Source organism: Lissotriton helveticus, chromosome 4_1 (assembly GCF_964261635.1).
Source record: "Lissotriton helveticus chromosome 4_1, aLisHel1.1, whole genome shotgun sequence".
NCBI classification, from domain to species: Eukaryota; Metazoa; Chordata; class Amphibia; order Caudata; family Salamandridae; genus Lissotriton; species Lissotriton helveticus.
The window spans coordinates 1,016,738,386-1,016,756,047 of record NC_136063.1 but is presented as its reverse complement, the minus strand read 5'-3'; the positions used below and the strand labels follow the sequence as shown (position 1 = coordinate 1,016,756,047).

General features: G+C 48.3%; 1 protein-coding gene across 2 annotated transcripts in view; it reads right to left on the bottom strand.

The window, feature by feature from the left end:
- Window positions 1–17,662, bottom strand: part of ADAMTS16 (ADAM metallopeptidase with thrombospondin type 1 motif 16) — a 1,002,496-nt gene that overhangs the window by 49,695 nt on the left and 935,139 nt on the right. For both annotated transcript variants that reach the window (XM_078687616.1, XM_078687617.1), the window contains one exon: window positions 13,756–13,957. In XM_078687616.1, coding sequence (XP_078543742.1) covers window positions 13,756–13,957 — 202 coding nt within the window. The remainder of the gene's footprint in view (window positions 1–13,755; window positions 13,958–17,662) is intronic.

Sequence of the window (17,662 nt, the reverse complement as noted above, 5' to 3'; positions counted from 1 at the left end):
CTCCTGGGTTTGATGTTGTACTGGACTTCGTTTTTGCTGGCTAAGTGTCTCTGCACACTTTCTCAGTGCTGCTGTAAATTGTGTTTATGTGTTGGTGTTTCCATGATTAGCGTATTTGATTTACTAATAATTCCCTAGTAGTGTGCACAGGTGTGCCCAGGGCCTGTAAATCAAATGCTACTAGTGGGCCTGAAGCACTGGCTGTGCCACCCACACAAGTTGTCTCAGACCTGCCACTGCAGTGTCTTTGAGCAGTGTTTACCGCCAGGTCTATCTGGCAAGTGCACCCACTTTTCTTGGTATCATGCGAGGTGAGGAGATGCTTAGCCCTGTTCCGGCTTTGGCATCCACTGCCTGTGGTGCAGCAGCCAAAGCGTCTGACTCTGGAATGCGTTCTCACGGTTTGATCCCCAGCACCTTTGTCAGCTCAGCATCATGCGATTTTTGGCAATAGTTCACTTAATCTCCCCGGCGGCCCCCAGTGCCTTGAGACCCTTAGGGGTGATTAGTTTGCACTTTACAAATATCTAATTTTTTTCCCTTTTCTCACATTTAAGGCACCCCTCAGAGAGGCCCAAGGTACCCGCAAGGCAGGGTGCAGTGTATGTGAAAGGTAGGACATGCACTCGTGTGTTTTACATGTCATGATAGTAAAATACTGTGCATTTCAATTTTCACTATTGGAAGGCTATCTGTCCCATAGGTTAACATTGGAGCTGCCTTGTAACATCTTACAAGCACAACTTTCCATTGAGACGAGATAGGGAAATGGAGTTTAGGCTACCCCAACTTAGAATTTAAAAATAGGTCCTTTAGTGAAGATGATTTTTAGATTGTGTGTTTGAAAATGCCACTTTTATCAGGTCCAGCACAAGCTCGTGAAGATCTGAATTTTGAAAATCATTAGTATAACTGTATATTCCCCTGAAGAAGGGTTCAGAGTAACCCGAAATGCATTGGGATTTTCTGTTAAACCTTTAATGTATATATTTGTGTCAGAACACAGACAACATGCTTCAGATTCAATTCAGTTTAATTTATTAGGATGTTGTCTTTTTCTATACATTGAATGAATTTTAATTCGATGATGCATAGAACCATTGATTTATGTATTTAATAATGCATATCGGTTAATATGTTTGAACAAGTATGAGACAATCATACATTTGGGATTCTTAATCCAGAAACAGTGTTGTAAATTTATTGAAGACACTAGGTGTCCCAGCAGTGCGTCACGTAGGCAGTGGTCTCCAGTGCCTCACATTTACTAATAGTTTTTGGGTTTTCAGGGCTAGAACCCTTAACGCGTGATAGCAGGCATACTGAGATTCAGTAACTTTAAAGAGTTCATATCGTAGAATCAGGAGACTACAAGGGAGTGCAGGCCCACCACTTTACAGTAGTTCACTTTTAGAAAGTGGGCATTTTCTTGCTTAACCATCCTGTCTGTTTCTGTCATTTGTGTATTCGCCATCTGGGTTTGAAGTGATAGGAGCTGGAGACGTACATTTACTCTAGACAGACACAAATGTGGGTTGAGGTATGCCCTGACTTTCCTGGGTGACTCATAGCCAGGCTGAATAGACCGGGCTGCAGTTAGAGTAGTGGGACGAGTTGTTACATGCAACTGAATGGATTGTGGTTGCCTTTCACAAAGCTGTCTCCACCTCCTGGGGTGAAACTGGACTGAGCCAGGCAGAACTGGTTTATGTATGCCAGAGGAACTTTGTTAGTAACAACTTCAATGGAAAAGGTGGTATAAATATTGGGGCCCTGACCCCAGAAATCTGGAACTCTAGGGGATGAAGAAAGTTGCCAAAAGGAAGAGCTGGAGAAGTTGTGAGGAGGGACTACCACTTGGCTGTGTGCTTTGATGTGTTGGCCTACAGTGGCTGCTTCTGTTTTGGGCAGTATAAGGACTGCACTGAACTTTCTACAACTTTTTCTTCTGAGTATCTCTAAGGGCTTGAAGTAGAGCTTGCCTTCTGTTCAAGAAGTCTCAGGAACTGCAAATGCTTTGCATTCCTCTGGGTACCGCTTCTGGGACTGTGTGTCTCAATTGCCACAGAAGGAAACCGCAACCCAACGCCATCACCGAGACCACTGCTTGCTCCGTGACATGAAGACACCTCAAATAGAACTGCAGGGGGCACCGCCACACTTTGCACCGCAACCCTGTCTCACTGACGATGATGACCGCCCCAGCCACTGAGGCGCTGCTTGCACCGAGACCTGTGGTCACCGAACTCCGCATCGCCTCACTTCACTCTGCCGCCCTGGTCTCACCAATGACGCCACTGCAAGCTAATATCAACGCCGCTGTCTGCACCGTGGTTTGGGGGCACCACTTGTAGGTTACACAATGCACTTCCCAGTCCCACACCATAGTCTCTCTCCACCAATGCCACCTCCATCGACCCCCAATCTCCAACGGACACCGTTGCTTGCACCATGACCATCAGCACAGTGACTAGCACCGCAGCCCTGGTCTCTCCCATGCCACTGGACAACTGCCACCGAGCCGCTCCCTGCACCTCGACCTGAGGACACCGCGTGCCGCACCGCTCCGCTTCACACCACAGCCTTGAGGCCCACTGCCACAGTCGGCCAGAACAAAAGGTTCTGTTTGAGGGTCTTCCGACGCTGCAGCCGGCCGCACCTCTACCGTCGGATGGAACCGTTGAATTGTTTGGAACTATTTCTAAAGTATATTATTGATTATTTGTATCTTGATAACTGTATGTTGGATTTTTATCATTTGGTCTTGTTTTGCACAGACAAATATTGGCTATTTCTCTAAAACTGTGTGGTGTCCTTTTGTAGTGTTTTCACTGTATTACTGTGAGTTGTGTGCAAATGCTGTACACATTGCCTCTGAGATAAGCCTGACTGCTCGGGCCAACCTACCAAATGAGTGAGCAGGGGTTATTTTAAAAGTGTAACCCCCTTACCCAGACTAGAAGGAATGGTCCCTACTTAGTCAAGGTGCAAACCATTGCCAGCTAGAGACCACCATTTCTACACCTGGGCTTCCCAAAATGGAACCCAAGGTCCTCCATGTAATGTACCAGTGCAGGCATACTTGTACTCAGTGTACATCCACAGCACTCCTACTGCACAGCACTTTTATCCACATCTATTATGCCACCACAAGTAAAACTACATACAGCGAATGAATTCAGTCTGTGCACACTGTTCAGTGCTGCAGCCTTTCTGGTTTATACCAGAGTGTGTTATTTTAAAAACACTGACTGCCAGCATACACACATTCACTATGTGCACACTGTACCACACTTCACCCCTTGTGTAGTGTACTTCTTGTGAGCACACATACATTTCTATCTCGCTGCACTTCCACATCTCCCTGAAGATGGACAGGGATGAGTTAAGCACACAACAACAAACTTTTACAAAAGGTATGCGATTCTGTAATCCTCACTACAGTGACACAGGGTAAAAAGTTCCTGTTTATAAAGGTCCTGATTATTACACTGTATGCTGCAACCACTGCGCTTGTGCTGCTTAACTCCTGGTGAAGGCAGTAACCTTCCACCACTATGAGGGCAGTGCTTAGGGCGTCCCTCCTTGTCCAGTAAGACCACAATCCATGAGACAGTCCTATGTCATGGCGCACATGCATGATCCGTGTTCGCCTATGATGAAAATCACCATTGGGGATCCAGACAAGAGTACAGTTGGGGACTCAGGGCAGAGGTGCACGTTACTTTACATGCAGAGCACCTTTCCGTCTCAACAGTCCACTTCATGCCAATGGCCAGGAATTTAAGACAAAGCATGTGTAAAGGCCTGAATGACTATTCTTGGTTATGTGCAATCATGCATTTTATTTTAGGAAAGTCTCAGATGTTTTCTGATTCAGCCAAACGTGTGTAGAATCCAATTCAAACGGACATTGTCATGTGTCAGTAGGAAGCACACTTCTGCCAGAAGCAGTTGAGTAGAAACCATGTAGCGCACCAGCAGAGCTCAAGTGCTGATGATGATGGTTAAGCTAATCTGTTTTAAATCGACCAGCCATCAATTCAAAAGAGGAGTGCAGAAAATGTGTTTTTAGGCAAACCTGACAGGAACTGATGGAGGCTGGTGAGTCCCTCTAGTGTATTAGTGGGTAAATGAAGACTCTGTTCTGGCCAACTTTTTTCACTGTTGTTGAAAAACAACAACCGAGCAGTGATCTGTCATTTGTTCAATATTCTTTTAATAACATAGTAGAGTAGTAAGTGTCCATTACTGATGAAGGAGTGGCTGAGCGGACAAATAGTACAGCCACAGACGACTCAAGATGCATTGAAAAATTAACACTACACAGGGCAAAGACAGTAAAGGCCAAACATAAAAACCATATTTTCTGCATCATTTTAGTTTCGCCAAATGTCCTTCTTGGCAAGGCTGGTCCATCTTTTCATGGCAATAAAGCTTTGACATTGTGCTTTGATGTACTGGGACATTGGACTTCATCCCTATTCTTTCACCAGCCCGCTATTCGTAATTTCGAGGGCCTGAACTTTAAAATATCTGATAGGGTTCTGTATCCTCCATTGGGCACATGTGCCAAACACAAGCCCCATTGGTCTGATAAGAAACCGAGGATAATGCCCAGGTCAGGCAACAAACACTAAGAGAGACGCATGTTCGGGTATCCTTGAGCAGGCTCTACAATGTTTTTTCTGCTGATAAACCCTTCCCTCTACCAGCCGGGCTCTTAGGTAAACAAGAAGACCTGAAACTTTCCCTCAATACTACTCTCTCCCTGTCTCTAGCTCAGGGCACACAGGGCACCACGACTTCAAACTCCCTCTCGCTTACTCCTGCCCCCTCCTGTTCTCATTCCCCATTACCTTTCATCCTTACTGGTCGGACTACGAAGATCCGCTCCCCACAATAAACTATTGCTTTGTCACGTGAGTTGCTAGAGTTTTTACAAAGACCAGTGGATACCTTTGTCCTCTTCATGGAACACTTTTCCTTTTCTTCTGCTTCACCTAGTAGGTGCCTTGAGGCAACATTAGGATGGCATAAAGTGCTACGTACGTTTCAACATAACACTGCATAATGTATCTTTCAGCGAAATTACAGCTTAATTAACAACAAATCACAAAATTAAAAACCGCTCATGTCTGAAAATTTGTTTTCTTAGAAAAATGCTTTCAAAAACATGACTGTAATGTTAGTCCCAACCAAGGAAGATCACAGGGACAACGTAAAAGCATGTGGTAAACTTTTCTTTATTAAGAGAAGGAGGCGTGTTCACTCTCCCCTCTACCGCGTTCCTCAGTGCGCGTCACATCCCACTATCCCATCGGCCACCACGTTAGTCACGTGGGTGTCCGACGACTAGACTGTGACACCACATATCTCCCCCCCTTTAACAACAACAAACAGAGAGGTAAATAACATGGCAATTGCTTTCCATAGGTTCTCCCCATTAGAACATGGAGTTTGGGGGAGACTAAACTGTAGTGCCTGGGGAAGGGCCAGGTGAGGGGGTGAGAGAGAGACAGAGAGAGAGAGAGACAGAGAGAGAGAGAGAGAGAGAGAGAGAAAGAGAGAGAGAACGAGAGAAAGGAATGTGCCAAGGTGAGAAGGCTGAGTCCCCCGGGAGGATTTACATTTCGAATTCACTATATCTACTGGGACACACAACTAATCTGCCTGTGCGGGTACATGTGTATAAGGCCTGCTCCCCTTGTGTACCCCGTCCCCGAGGTGTGGTCTGTGTGTTGCTCTCTGCATGCTTTTCGTTGTGTGCGTTCGATGCACTCTGGTCGTGCTTGGGTTACCTGGGTCATTGGTCTCCAGGGGTGATGTGTGCTTTGTGGAATTCCTGTTGTTACTTGGTCCAGTGTCACCACCTGCCCCTCCCCAAGGTGCCAGAGCTTCTGGAATTCTCAGGTGGAGGGGCAACATTGACCTCTGCTTCCTCACCATCATAGCCTGCCCTGGCGGTGCTGCTGTCCGTCCCCCACTGGAGGACTTTGTTGCACTTTGCCATGAGGCTGGGGGACCACACTTTACCATCACTAAAGAGAGCGTAGCGCGAGTATAGTTCTTTGATTTGAAGTGGTTTGCTGAATTTGCTGTCACCTTTCTTGCAGAGGTGGCCCAGCTTCCCCCTAATCCAGTCTATCGCTAGAGATACTTCTCGTACCCCATGTCTATGGAGTAATTATCTTTGTAGATCTTCTGGGCCTTTTCAATGTTGCTTCTCACCACCGCTGGGGACCACTTGCTTAGTAGCGTCATGTTCATCCACACAAGATTGTCCCTCGTAAATGGTTCTCTGCCTCGTAGGATCTTGAATGGACTGTACCCAGTTAGTGTGGGTGTAAAACGGTTAGCCCAGATGGTGTGTTTGAGTTCTGTTTCCCAATTCTTGCCCGCGTTGATGGCAGCTTGGACGGAAACCATGATGACGCGGTTGAAGCGTTTGGCTAGTCCGATGCCGGCTGGGTGGTACACTGGGGTGTGCTGTGTCTTGATCCCGTTCCTTCGGGTGAAAGCTGTCCATTAGTCAGAGGTAAACTATGGTCCGTTATCACATGTGATGACTCTCGGGATGCCTTCCCTCAAAAACGCAATGGTAAGAAGCGTGATGATGGCATCTGTGTCTATCCTCTCACAGACCTCCACTTCCGGCCACTTCAAGTACCTGCCAACGAGAATGATTACATATTTGGGCACGCCCCTATCATCCAGAATGGGACCTAATATGTCGACTGACAGCTCTTCCCAAGGGTTGTTTGGAGTGGAGAATCCACCCATCAGAGGCCGCAGCAGCGTAAGCGATTTGTCCACGCTGGTTCAGTGTTGACACGCTTGTATGTAATTTTTCCACGTAGGAGTCGATGGCCGGCCACCAATATGACTGCTTTAGACTCCTCTTGGACTTTCCTTCATGCACTATGAAGAGGATACGATTCAGTAACGATGTAGGGGGTACCACCTTGCCACCCCGTAGTAAGAATACGGAGTCGCCGCTGAGGGATAATTTATCTCGTACTTCCCAATATTTTGGGGTATCTTCTGTCACATGCTGCTTCTCAGGCCATCCCTGCGTGATGAAGGTTGTCACACGGGTTAGAGTTGGGTTGTTGTCGTAGGCTGACGTCCAGTCTTGTGGGCTAATGATGTTCTCGTGATATTTGGTGAACGCCACTTGGTACTCATCCCATTCACTGGGTTTGGGTGCTGCTTCTATGGCAGCGGAGTGGCTGAGGTAATCAGCGACTTTGTACTTCTGGCCCGGTAAGTATTCCACATTGTAGACGAAGTCCAGGAGCTTGAGGGACATTTTCGCTATGTGCGGGGTGGCTGTTGCGCGGCTGCTAGATGTCAGGACCTTTATTAGCGGTGTGTGGTCCGTTCTGAAGCTAAAACAGGAACCCCAGAGGTACTGCCAAAACTTTTCCATGGCCCAGTTGGCGGCCAGTATTTCTTTTTGATGACACTGAATTTCTCCTCATTGAGGGCGAGCAAGTAAGAGGCGAAGCCTATTGTGGTTTCCGCCCTAGCCCCTTCTCGCTGGCAACAGTGGTCAATATGCTGGGTGCAGAGCAGTCGAAACCCTGTAGAGGAACGGCTTAGCAAATGTCCTTTTTTATAGTTTCAAACTCAAGAGTGGATTCCGGTGTCCAACAGAAACTGCTCTTGTCCTTTAAGAGTTGACGCAAGGGGTGGTTTTTTGTGGCAAAATTGCAGACAAATTTACAGTAGAATTCCGCTAAGCCGAGGAAGGATTGGACTTCTTCTTTGGTTCAAGGTTGGGGTGCGTTCCTGATAGCTTCCACATTGGCTCGTTTGAGAAAGATCCAGTTTTTGCCAATCTCGTGCCCCAGGTACGTGACTGTGCGTAGTCCAAACTTGCATTCCTCTATTTCTGCCGTGAGGCCGTTGTCAGCCAGTTTCCGTAGCACTTCCCGGAGAGTGGTATCGTGTTTCATTTTGGTCGTTCCCATGATGAGAATATCATCCTGGAAGTATAGCCCGTTTTTGCTCTTCTTAAACAATTTTGCATGAGTTTTTGGAATACCGTGGGGTGGACGCCAGACCGTATGGCATGCAACGGAATCTCTAACAGCCGAACGGGGTGATGAAGGAGGAAAGTTTCCTACATGAGGGGGGAAGCAGGATTTGGTGGTATGCTGCTATGACGTCTATAGTCGAGAACCACTTGATTCCCTTGGTCTGAGCCAACAGTTCATTTAATGCGTGGTAAGGGTAATTTGTCCACCAAGATATTTTTGTTCAGTTCTCGGAGGTCAATGTATAACCGCACCTTTCCGTTCGGTTTTCGTGCTACGACCAGGGGTGCCAGACACTCAGCACTTTCGATGGGCTATTTTATGCCCCCATCCTCCAATCGTTGAAGTTCCAGCTGTACAGCTTCTCTGCAGTTGAAAGGGATATTGCGCATTTTGTGGCTGACCTGTATCGCTCCATCCTCCAAGACTATCTTGTGCATGAATTTCAATAGTTGGCCAATTGTGCCACCAAAGACGCTCATAATGTCTTTCTTCAAGTTATCTCGGTCTGGTTCGTAGGAATCATCTGCCATGAGGACTTGAATATCTCCTCTGGGATTGAGTTGTATGCCCAATGCCCCTTGGTCAGCCCATCCCAGGACTGAAGGGCCTTTTTCTGCTACATATAGTTTTTCTGTCGTCACTCGACCTTTGAACTCGAATGTTAGTGGTCTGAACCCTACCATGGGAATCCTCTCCCCCGTGTATGTGACCGGGTGTACATCTGTGGGGTGTAGTTGGCCCCCTACGGTGTTGGCAAACTCACTGTCCCAAATCTGTCTTTGTATGATTGAAAACGGGGAGCCTGATCTGGAACCATTGAAATTTTGACCCCCTGATGGTCAACAAACAGGATGGTTTCTTTTTGGTGTTACAATCTATGCCCCAAACATGTTCATCAATGCAAAATATGCAATCCTCATCTCTATCCCCCTCCCCAGTTTCGGGTTCTGAGTCATACATGATGCACTTCACTGAAGCGTTGCTGGGTCTACGCTTGCATACTTTGCCGAAATGTCCGACGACACCGCAGAAGGAGCATTTGACCCGGTAGGCTGGGCAGTGTTTGTCATTAGCCATGTGTGTGTGGCTGCCGCACCTGTAGCAGGAACCTTTCCTGCCTGGAGAAGGTTTGGCGGGTCCCTTTGGAGGCAGTGTGGGCCGCTTGCTATTCCTGTTTCTTGTGGAGGTGGCGGGTCTGTCACTGGATACTTTGGCCTCACTCATTTTACAGATGGTGGGTCTTGTCTCGGTGTCCTTCTTAGCTGCAGCTGCACACCTTTTGGACAGTTCAGCTTTCTTGACAATCGCGATGATCTCGTTGAGGGGTGCGTCCCCGCTCATCCACAATTTTTCTTGAACACTGGTGTTGACTGTGTGCATTATGATTTGATCGCGCACTAAGTCATTATGTAGATGGCCAAATTTACAGTTGACTGCCAACTTCTTGAGTGCTGCAACGTAATCTTCTACAGTCTCCGTCTCACTTTGCTTCCTCTGGAAGAAGTTGTATCTATCTATGGCTGTACATATGACCGGTTGGTAGAGGCTATCCATGTCTTCCAAGGCGTGCTGGAAAATGTCTTTGTCAGTCGTGGCCCTCGGTTTCTTAACCATATTGTCGTAGACCCTCAACCTTATGGGTCCATGGGTGTGCAGCAGTATTTTTTTTTTTACGCCTGCTGGAGAACTCTTCTTCTCCTTCATCTCCTAGGGTGAATAAGTAGTTGAGGAAGTACCCCTTCCAATCGGCCCACTTCATGGCCGGCTCGCCAGGTTTTGGGAGGAAGGGCACTGGATTCGTGAGGGAGAAGGTCTGGGCACACATTGTAGCAGTGGGTCTTCACCTGCGATAAGGGAACTGTTTCTGCAGCGTGTAGGACAACAGTGCTTCAGGTGCAGCGTTCGAATTTGGTGCTGAGCGGGCCAGATTGGCTCTTAGGTGCGTCCTTGGAACACTGGACGAGGAAGCGCACAATAAAGCAATGCATAGCAGTTGGAACGTGCAGGGGCCCCTGAGCAATGGAGCACTGGTGCTGCTTCGTTTGCTAGAAAGTTAAGGTGCCAGATTGTATTGTCTTCAGGGGAGGAAATGGCTGAGAGGGAGTGTCACAGGTGCCACTTGGAACACCGTGCGTGCTGGAGAGGTGCAGCGAGGTTCACGACGGCTAGCACCGGCTGGCCTACTTGCAGGATTCCTGAAATACCCCTATATACAGTAATGGTTGATTGAAAGGGGCAGCTGGAGCATGCAGGCGCTGTGGATAGGTTGCTCACCTCCATGCATGATGAAAAGATTGTTGGTGAAGCCCAGGGCGTGACCAGGTGCTTGCGGGCCTGTGGACTGCAGGACGCTGCTCTCCTTCTCTTGAGTGCTGTGCAGGAAGGGCGCATTCTCGGCGAGAATGGAAATGGGGACAGCATCTCATGTTGGGCGGCCGCTGCAACGGGATTCGGTGCCTGTCGTCGCCAGTTTGTAACATTAGTCCCCACCAAGGAAGATCAGAGGGACAACGCAAAAGCATGTGGTAAATTCTTCTTTATTAAGAGAAGGAGGTGCGTTCACTCCCCTCTCTGCCGCGTTCCTCAGTGCGCGTCACAGCGCGCTGTTCTGTCGGGCACCACGTTAGTCACGTGGGTGTCCGACGATTAGACTAACGGGAAGATGGCGCGGGAGCGCAGCGGGTGCACCAAAGGCGCGCCGAAGGCACGCCAAAGGCAAGCCCGTCTGTGCCCATCCGCGCCTGTACGTCGCCTCTCACCAGGAACGCTGGACGGGGCTCTATAGAACGGCGTACCTACTCTAGGGAAGAACTGTTAGCAGTTAAGTCCATCATCAAGGTGTGCAGTGCGCCTCCATTAGGTCCTCTGGAAGGGCCTTTTGGCTGATATTGCAGTAGGTATACTTCCCCTACGCAATCGCCTCCTTTACCTTTCCCTTCTCAGCCCAGGTCGCGGTGAGAATTCTTCATCTGAATTTTAGGTCACTGGCCAAGCATTATCTAGAAAACCACGACCTAAAAATGGAGGAAGCTCCGGATGTGTTTTTTCTAATGGAGACTTGGCTCAATGACGATATGGTGGCAGAACCTAATTTAGCGCTGCCTCCTGGCTATACCATTCTTACGGTTAATAGAGAGTTTAGGGGGCGGTATTGGGTTATTTTTTAAATCTTGCTACTCATTCCTTTTTTTATCAAAGAAGCAATTGAGGGCTGTGAATGTGCATGTTTTAGCATTACCTTCAGTGCACATCTGACTTTGTCAGGGTTGCTAGTATATCGCCCTCCGGGGCCCGCTACGAAATTTAAAACTGCCCTATTGGAGACTATCTGCACGTTTGCCATGGGAACTGCCAATTTTAGCATTTTAGGTGATCTTAATCTGCACTTTGATCTTGTGCAAAATACACCAGTTTGCTTGCGGATCTGGCAGCCTGCCAATTAAAGCAATTGGTCCCTGGATCTACCCATTCAGCTGGCCATCTGTTAGACCTCATCTTTTCGAACATTCTTTCTGCTAAGGTGGAGACCCCCAAACCCGTCAGCTGGTCTGACCACTCGTTGGTATCAATGTCCCTCCCTGCCTTTGAGCCTCTTGATAAGACTGCTCAACAGCCTGTTTTTAGACGCCCTTGGCGTAAACTGAGGCTGGAGGATTTCCACGCGCTCCGTGCTGCGAACCCCCCGGAACCTCACAACGATGCAGATATGGGCTATAGATCATTTTGTAACTGGATTATCCAAGTTTATTCCAGCTAAATGGTTTAAGGGCCGTACCTTGGATGCCAGCCCATGGTATAATGACTCGCTGACTGCATTGCGGAAAGGGTTGGTGCATGCGTGAAGAAAGGAATATGACCCGGCGAAGAAAAAATGCTATTTGGCAGCTATCAAACACTATCATAGAAATATCTGTACTGCTCGAGCAGCCTATTATGCCAATGAAATAAAGCTCAGCTCCAATCCGGCCAAATGCATTTTTAAGATCCGTAAAGATCTTAGGGTAAGAAAAAACTCTGTCTCCGTGATTACATCTGAGCAGCAGTGTGAGGACTTGGCTACTTTTTTGTTGACAAAGTATGCACCATCTACCGGACCATTCTCGATTCACGTCATAAAGCGGCACTGATCTTGCTTGATCTGAGTGCCAAGTTTGACATGGTTTTGCATGCGATTCTGTTACAGCGTCTGGGGGAAGACAGTGGGGTGCGCCTTGCACTGGAATGGTTTAGATCGTTTCTGACTGAGAGATCCTTCAGAGTGTCAGCTCCCCCGTTTCTTTCTCAGGCTTATACCATCGAGCAGGGGGTAGGTACCTCAGGGCTCCGCATTGAGCCCTATATTGTTTAACTTGTATGTTCAGCCTCTTGCAACGGTGGCCAGGCATATGGGCCTCACTATGGTCTTGTATGCAGACGATACACAGCTGGGGGTGGCCCTTTCAGACGGTTTCACGCAAGATGCTTCTAGATTTGAGAGCGGCCTGGCCGCCGGTGCAGAGTGGATGACTATAAATTGCCTTCAACTGAACGCTAATAAAACAGAGGTCCTGTTGGTGAGGAAGGACAGACACTTGTGGAGTGAACAATGGTGGTCGAAGGCACTTGGTAGTACCACCACCCCTAAGTTGGTGGTTAAGAACTTGGGGGTATGGATGGACTCGAACCTTAGTTTTCAAAATCATACTAAAAAAGTTGCCAGCACTTGTTTTGGCCTCCTGCGGGGACTTAGGCCTCTTTTGAGGTGCTTTGACTCATCTACGTGTCAGTTGATTGTTCAATCAGCCATTCTATCCAGACTGGACTACGCTAGCTCTCTCCTGCTGGGGGCTAACCAGGCTGAGGTAATGCGGTTGCAGCGGGTTCAAAATGCTACCGCTAGAGCCTTATTGGGACTTCCACGTATTTGCCCCTCTGCTGGTGCTTTCCGGAGGCTTCGTTGGCTACCTGTGGCCAAGCGTATCCAATTTAAGGCTCTTTGCCTATCTTTTAAGATCTTGAAGCTTGCCTCGGCCAGCCTGCTAACTAACTTGCTTGTCCCTTATGTCCCTACTCACCAGCTGCGCTCCTTGGGGCAGCATCTGGTTAGAGTCCCCTGTGTGAAGCTATGGAACTCTTTGCCTCTCCAGATCTGCAGCATGGATCGCCTGTTGGATTTTAGGAAAGCAATCAAAACTTTACTTTTGCCCTCTAGTTATTTTCCGTCCTTTGTTCTGTTCCTTGTGTCTCCTTGCCCTGGTTCTTAGCCCTGATTTTCTGATGCTGGCCTCTTCGCTGAGGCAGCTGCGCGCTATATAAACCTAGATAACATAACATAACTGTGACACCACAGTGACTAACAACAGCACTAAGCAACCAGAAAAGGTTCAGTTTGTTTTAAATATTTTAAACAGACATTGGACATCAGAATATTGGATGAAGGGGGCAGAAATATTCCAACTAATAATCATTCAGACTGTGCAAAAATGCGCAGACTAAGCTCCTGAATTAGAGTTAATGGAAAACCCTCTTTCTGGATGAAATGTGAAATCTGGAGACCACACAGGAGAATCGTTCACCACAAAATTATCCCTATGGTGAAGGAAGTTCCTGAGGTGAATACAGGATCCATTTTCTGGAGTATTTTCTACTGCCACCATACTCTAAATCAGGCCACACATCAGTCCACCTATGTGTTGCTTCTCAGATTAAGTGCAGATACTACAGAACCTACCTCCGACCAAGGGCCGATGCTCCATGCAGGTGGACAGCTCTGGATATTGCACGCCTGTCGGGTATCCGGGGCATCCAGGAGGCACATGTGCTTGGCCACTCTCTCGAGCTTGTTGTGGGACTTTTGGATACAGTTCACCTCGCGCAGCTGCTCGCCTGTCCCGCAGGTCTTGCTGCACGCACTCCAGTTTCCCACCAGCCAACTAGAGGCAAAAAAAATGAATTTGAAGAAAACCTTCAAGTGACAAAAAACAGCATATTTATCCTGTAAGTTTTAAAATGTAATAGCGTGAGAAACTGCCTTACGAGCAAGAAAGGTAATTCCAGAGTTTTGGAAATAATGGGCCACATGTATGAAATAAGCATTTTGTGAATACCAAATAGCGATTTTTACAGAATTTCTATTTGGTACTTCGCAAAATGCTATGTATGTAGGAATCACCAAAGATTTGGCGATTCCCTAATATTACCTAATAGCGATTCGGTAAATAGCAAATTGCTATTAGGTCATATTACTCAATTAGTTCCTATAGGCCAAAAGGCCCATAGGTTCGAATAGTTCAAGTTCAAGTTAAACGTTTATTGTGTGATTACTTAAAATCATTACAATTTACGAAGAAATAAAAGTGTCATGACATGCACAACAAAGATAGCCACTGAACCATAACAATCTATATTCATTAGTCAGTAACAAACGACATACGATTAATAAAATGGCAACAATATAAAAATGTAATACACAAGTGGGTCTTAAGCTAAAACGCAGAGTGCTGTGCCACAGGCGTGTGTTCTTCTCAGTGCAAGTATCCTAATAATGATTCCAAAAGGCCCATAGGTTCGAATAGCTTTTCATTAGCTAATTTGTGATTACTTAATAGGTAAATGCAAATTAGCTAATGCAAAGCCAAGGGTACCCAGGGGCCTAAGGCCCCTCTGAAGATCCCCCAAAAATAAAGTGTGCACAAGTAAAGCACCCACATGTGTGCTAGCTACATAGCAATTTGAAAAATGCTATTTTCTGCATTTTTCAAAGTCTGCACATGGTTACCATCAACTTGAAGTTGATGATAATAGCATTTCCTAAATACACAGTTCACATTTAGAAAAGACTTCTTACATGTGCATTAGGGATTGGCAAATTGTGATTCTATGTCAGGACCGGAGGCTTCAGATTATGCTTTGTACCTTCTCCACTGCTTTTATTACAAAAGTCACAGCAGCCAAAAAATAACCAAATAACAACAGCCCTACCTTGAACCAAGGATATGGGCAAAACAGAAAGAAATGTCCATTAACTACAACTCCCATGAGTCACATTAGGCAATCCATAATATAGTCCTTTCTTAGTCTCCACCGCAGCTAGATAGGACGTCCCTCTCATGACCACTTCCTCTTTCTTCGCTGCTTCGCAGCCAGTTAAGTGTTTTCCTCCCTTTCTCCTCAATTTGTGTTTATTGTGGACTAATGGGGGTTTTCTGTATTTGAGATTGTTGGCTTTTCGTGTTGTGGGGTTTATTATTGTGCTCCGTTTTTCTTTCAGAGCCCCTTGTCAGGCGCGGGAGCATTTCTTGCTCCTACGCGCCTTTGCCCTTTTCTCGGCCGCCTCCGGCCACTAGGGGGAGCCAAAGCGTCTCGTTCCCCTCGGCGCGGTGTCTCGTCAGAGAGCCGCGCTGAGGAGAACGTTTCTGCAGAGCACTCGCCCGGTCGCCTCACCTTGACGCTCTTTGAGCCGGTACAAAGCCCCACATTCTGATTATTGACGCCCCCTTGGGGTCTGTACTGCGGGTTTAACCGCGCTGCCGCCTGCGGGCGTTGAATAGCACTCGAGTTGGTAAGCTTCCTTTTCAAACAGTTGCTAGCGCGCAGGGAGGCGACAGAGGCCCGGTCTTCTACAGAGGGTCAGCGCGCTAGTGGGGTGAGTGCCCCCTACATCCCCGGCTCTACTGGGCATAATATACGTGCAGACTTGTCTCTGCCCCAAATTCCTATACAGGCTATAGCCTGTTACCCTGTCATTCAACTAGACTTTGGCCCTTCTTATACGTGGGGCGGTGTGGTAGTGCTAGGCACCTAGTAGAGATGGGGGACGAGTATTATGAAGATGAGGAGTCACAGAGCTACCTCAATGATGATGAGTTTTATCAGGCCGTAGATAGTTCTATATATAGGTGCGTTACAGAGATAGTGGGACCTATGGAGGAACGCCTCTCTGCACGTATCATACAGGAGTGCGAGAGGGTGACTCAGGCACATCTAGGGGTCCTAATTAATCCTACGGCCCCGACGGGGAGTTCCCCCCCAGTCCCTAAAAAACCCTGTAAGGAAGGGGTGTCGAGTGGGGCGCATGGTGTGGATAAAGACGCCTTCGAGAGACTGCGCGACGCATTCTTGGCGAAGGCGATAGATCCCTCCTCGTCGTCCTCCCCAGCCCCGGGCCCCTCGGGAGCCCCTGCCAGTTCAGCCCCTTTGTCACCGGCGCCAACCTCCCCGGCGGACACCGATGATGACGAAGGGTCAGAGCGTTCTTGGAGGCCTTCGGGCTCCGCCACCTAGATACCGCAGGATAGTTCAGGTGTGCTGGACCCGGACGAAATAATACATCCGAGGTCGGCGGCCTGGGCCCCTGGGGAGAAGGTGGCGAAGTTTGTCGCTGGCCGCCTCCGCAAGCCCTTAGAAAAAGAGGCAAGGAGCTGTTTGCGCGGGGAGTGCCCTAGGCCTACGCTTGAAGGGAAGGTTGCCCTGACCCCTGAGTTGGACCCAAAAATGGCTACCTTTTTAGCGAAATTTGTTAAGGACCCTCGGAAAGGGATTGATCGTTCCTGGCGGGCTTGCCAGGATAAGCTGTTGGATGCCATAGGCCCCATAACAAAGATTCTGGACATGGCTGAGGAGGCCAAAGTGTCCGGGGCGGCCATCTCCCCTGAGGTCCTCTCTAACTGGGCGCAGAGAGTAGTGGTGTTCCTGGGGAATGCGAACTGCGCGTTGTCCACAGAACGCAGAAGGTCCCTCTTGATTAAGTTAGACCCTAAATTAGGAGACCTAGCCTCTTCTGAGGCAGGGGCAGTAGCCCAAGGAGGTCTATTTGGAGAGCCTTTTATTAAGGAACTGGGGAAGTTCGTTAATACCTTTACATCCCTAAATAGGGCCCAGTCAAACATCAAAAGAGTCTTCCACCAGCGTTTCTCCAGGGGGGCCGGTCGTGGAGGGGGCCGCGCGACCGGCCGTGGTGGTCAGCAAACGACCAACAGAAATCAAGGCTCCGGGCGAGGGCAGTACAACTCCTCGCAAATCTACAATAACTTCTATCCTACCAGAGGACAACGCTTCCGTGGCCGTGGTGGATTCAAGAATACTGCGGGGAACTCCTCCAACGGTGAGTGTAATCTCAGCGGACGAAGTCTGCGTGGGGGGTCGTCTAGCCTTGTTTCCAGAGGCCTGGGCCGCAATCACAGCGGATGCCTGGGTTTTACAGACTATCCGAGGTTTCCACGTAGAATTCTACGATCAGCCCCGACAAGTCAGGCCACCTCCTCCTATCGTTTTCTCTTCTGCGGACGCACGCCTAGTCGACGAAGAGGTTTCAGACCTGCTTCGCAAAGGTGCCTTCTGCCTTTCTACTCGGCACCCGGCGGGGTTTCTGAGCAACTTGTTCCTGGTGGACAAGGTGGATGGTGGAAAACGCCCGGTTATCAACCTCAAAGAATTCAACGGTTGGTTAGTCTACCGGCATTTCAAAATGGAGGGTATTCATCTTTTGAGAGATGTGCTCCTTCCGAACGATTGGATGGTGCGCCTGGACCTCAAGGATGCGTACCTTGTGGTTCCCATTCATCCCCCACACCGTCGCTTTTTGCAGTTCCGGTGGGGGGGTCAGGTGTTCGAGTTTACTGCCCTTCCTTTCGGGCTTT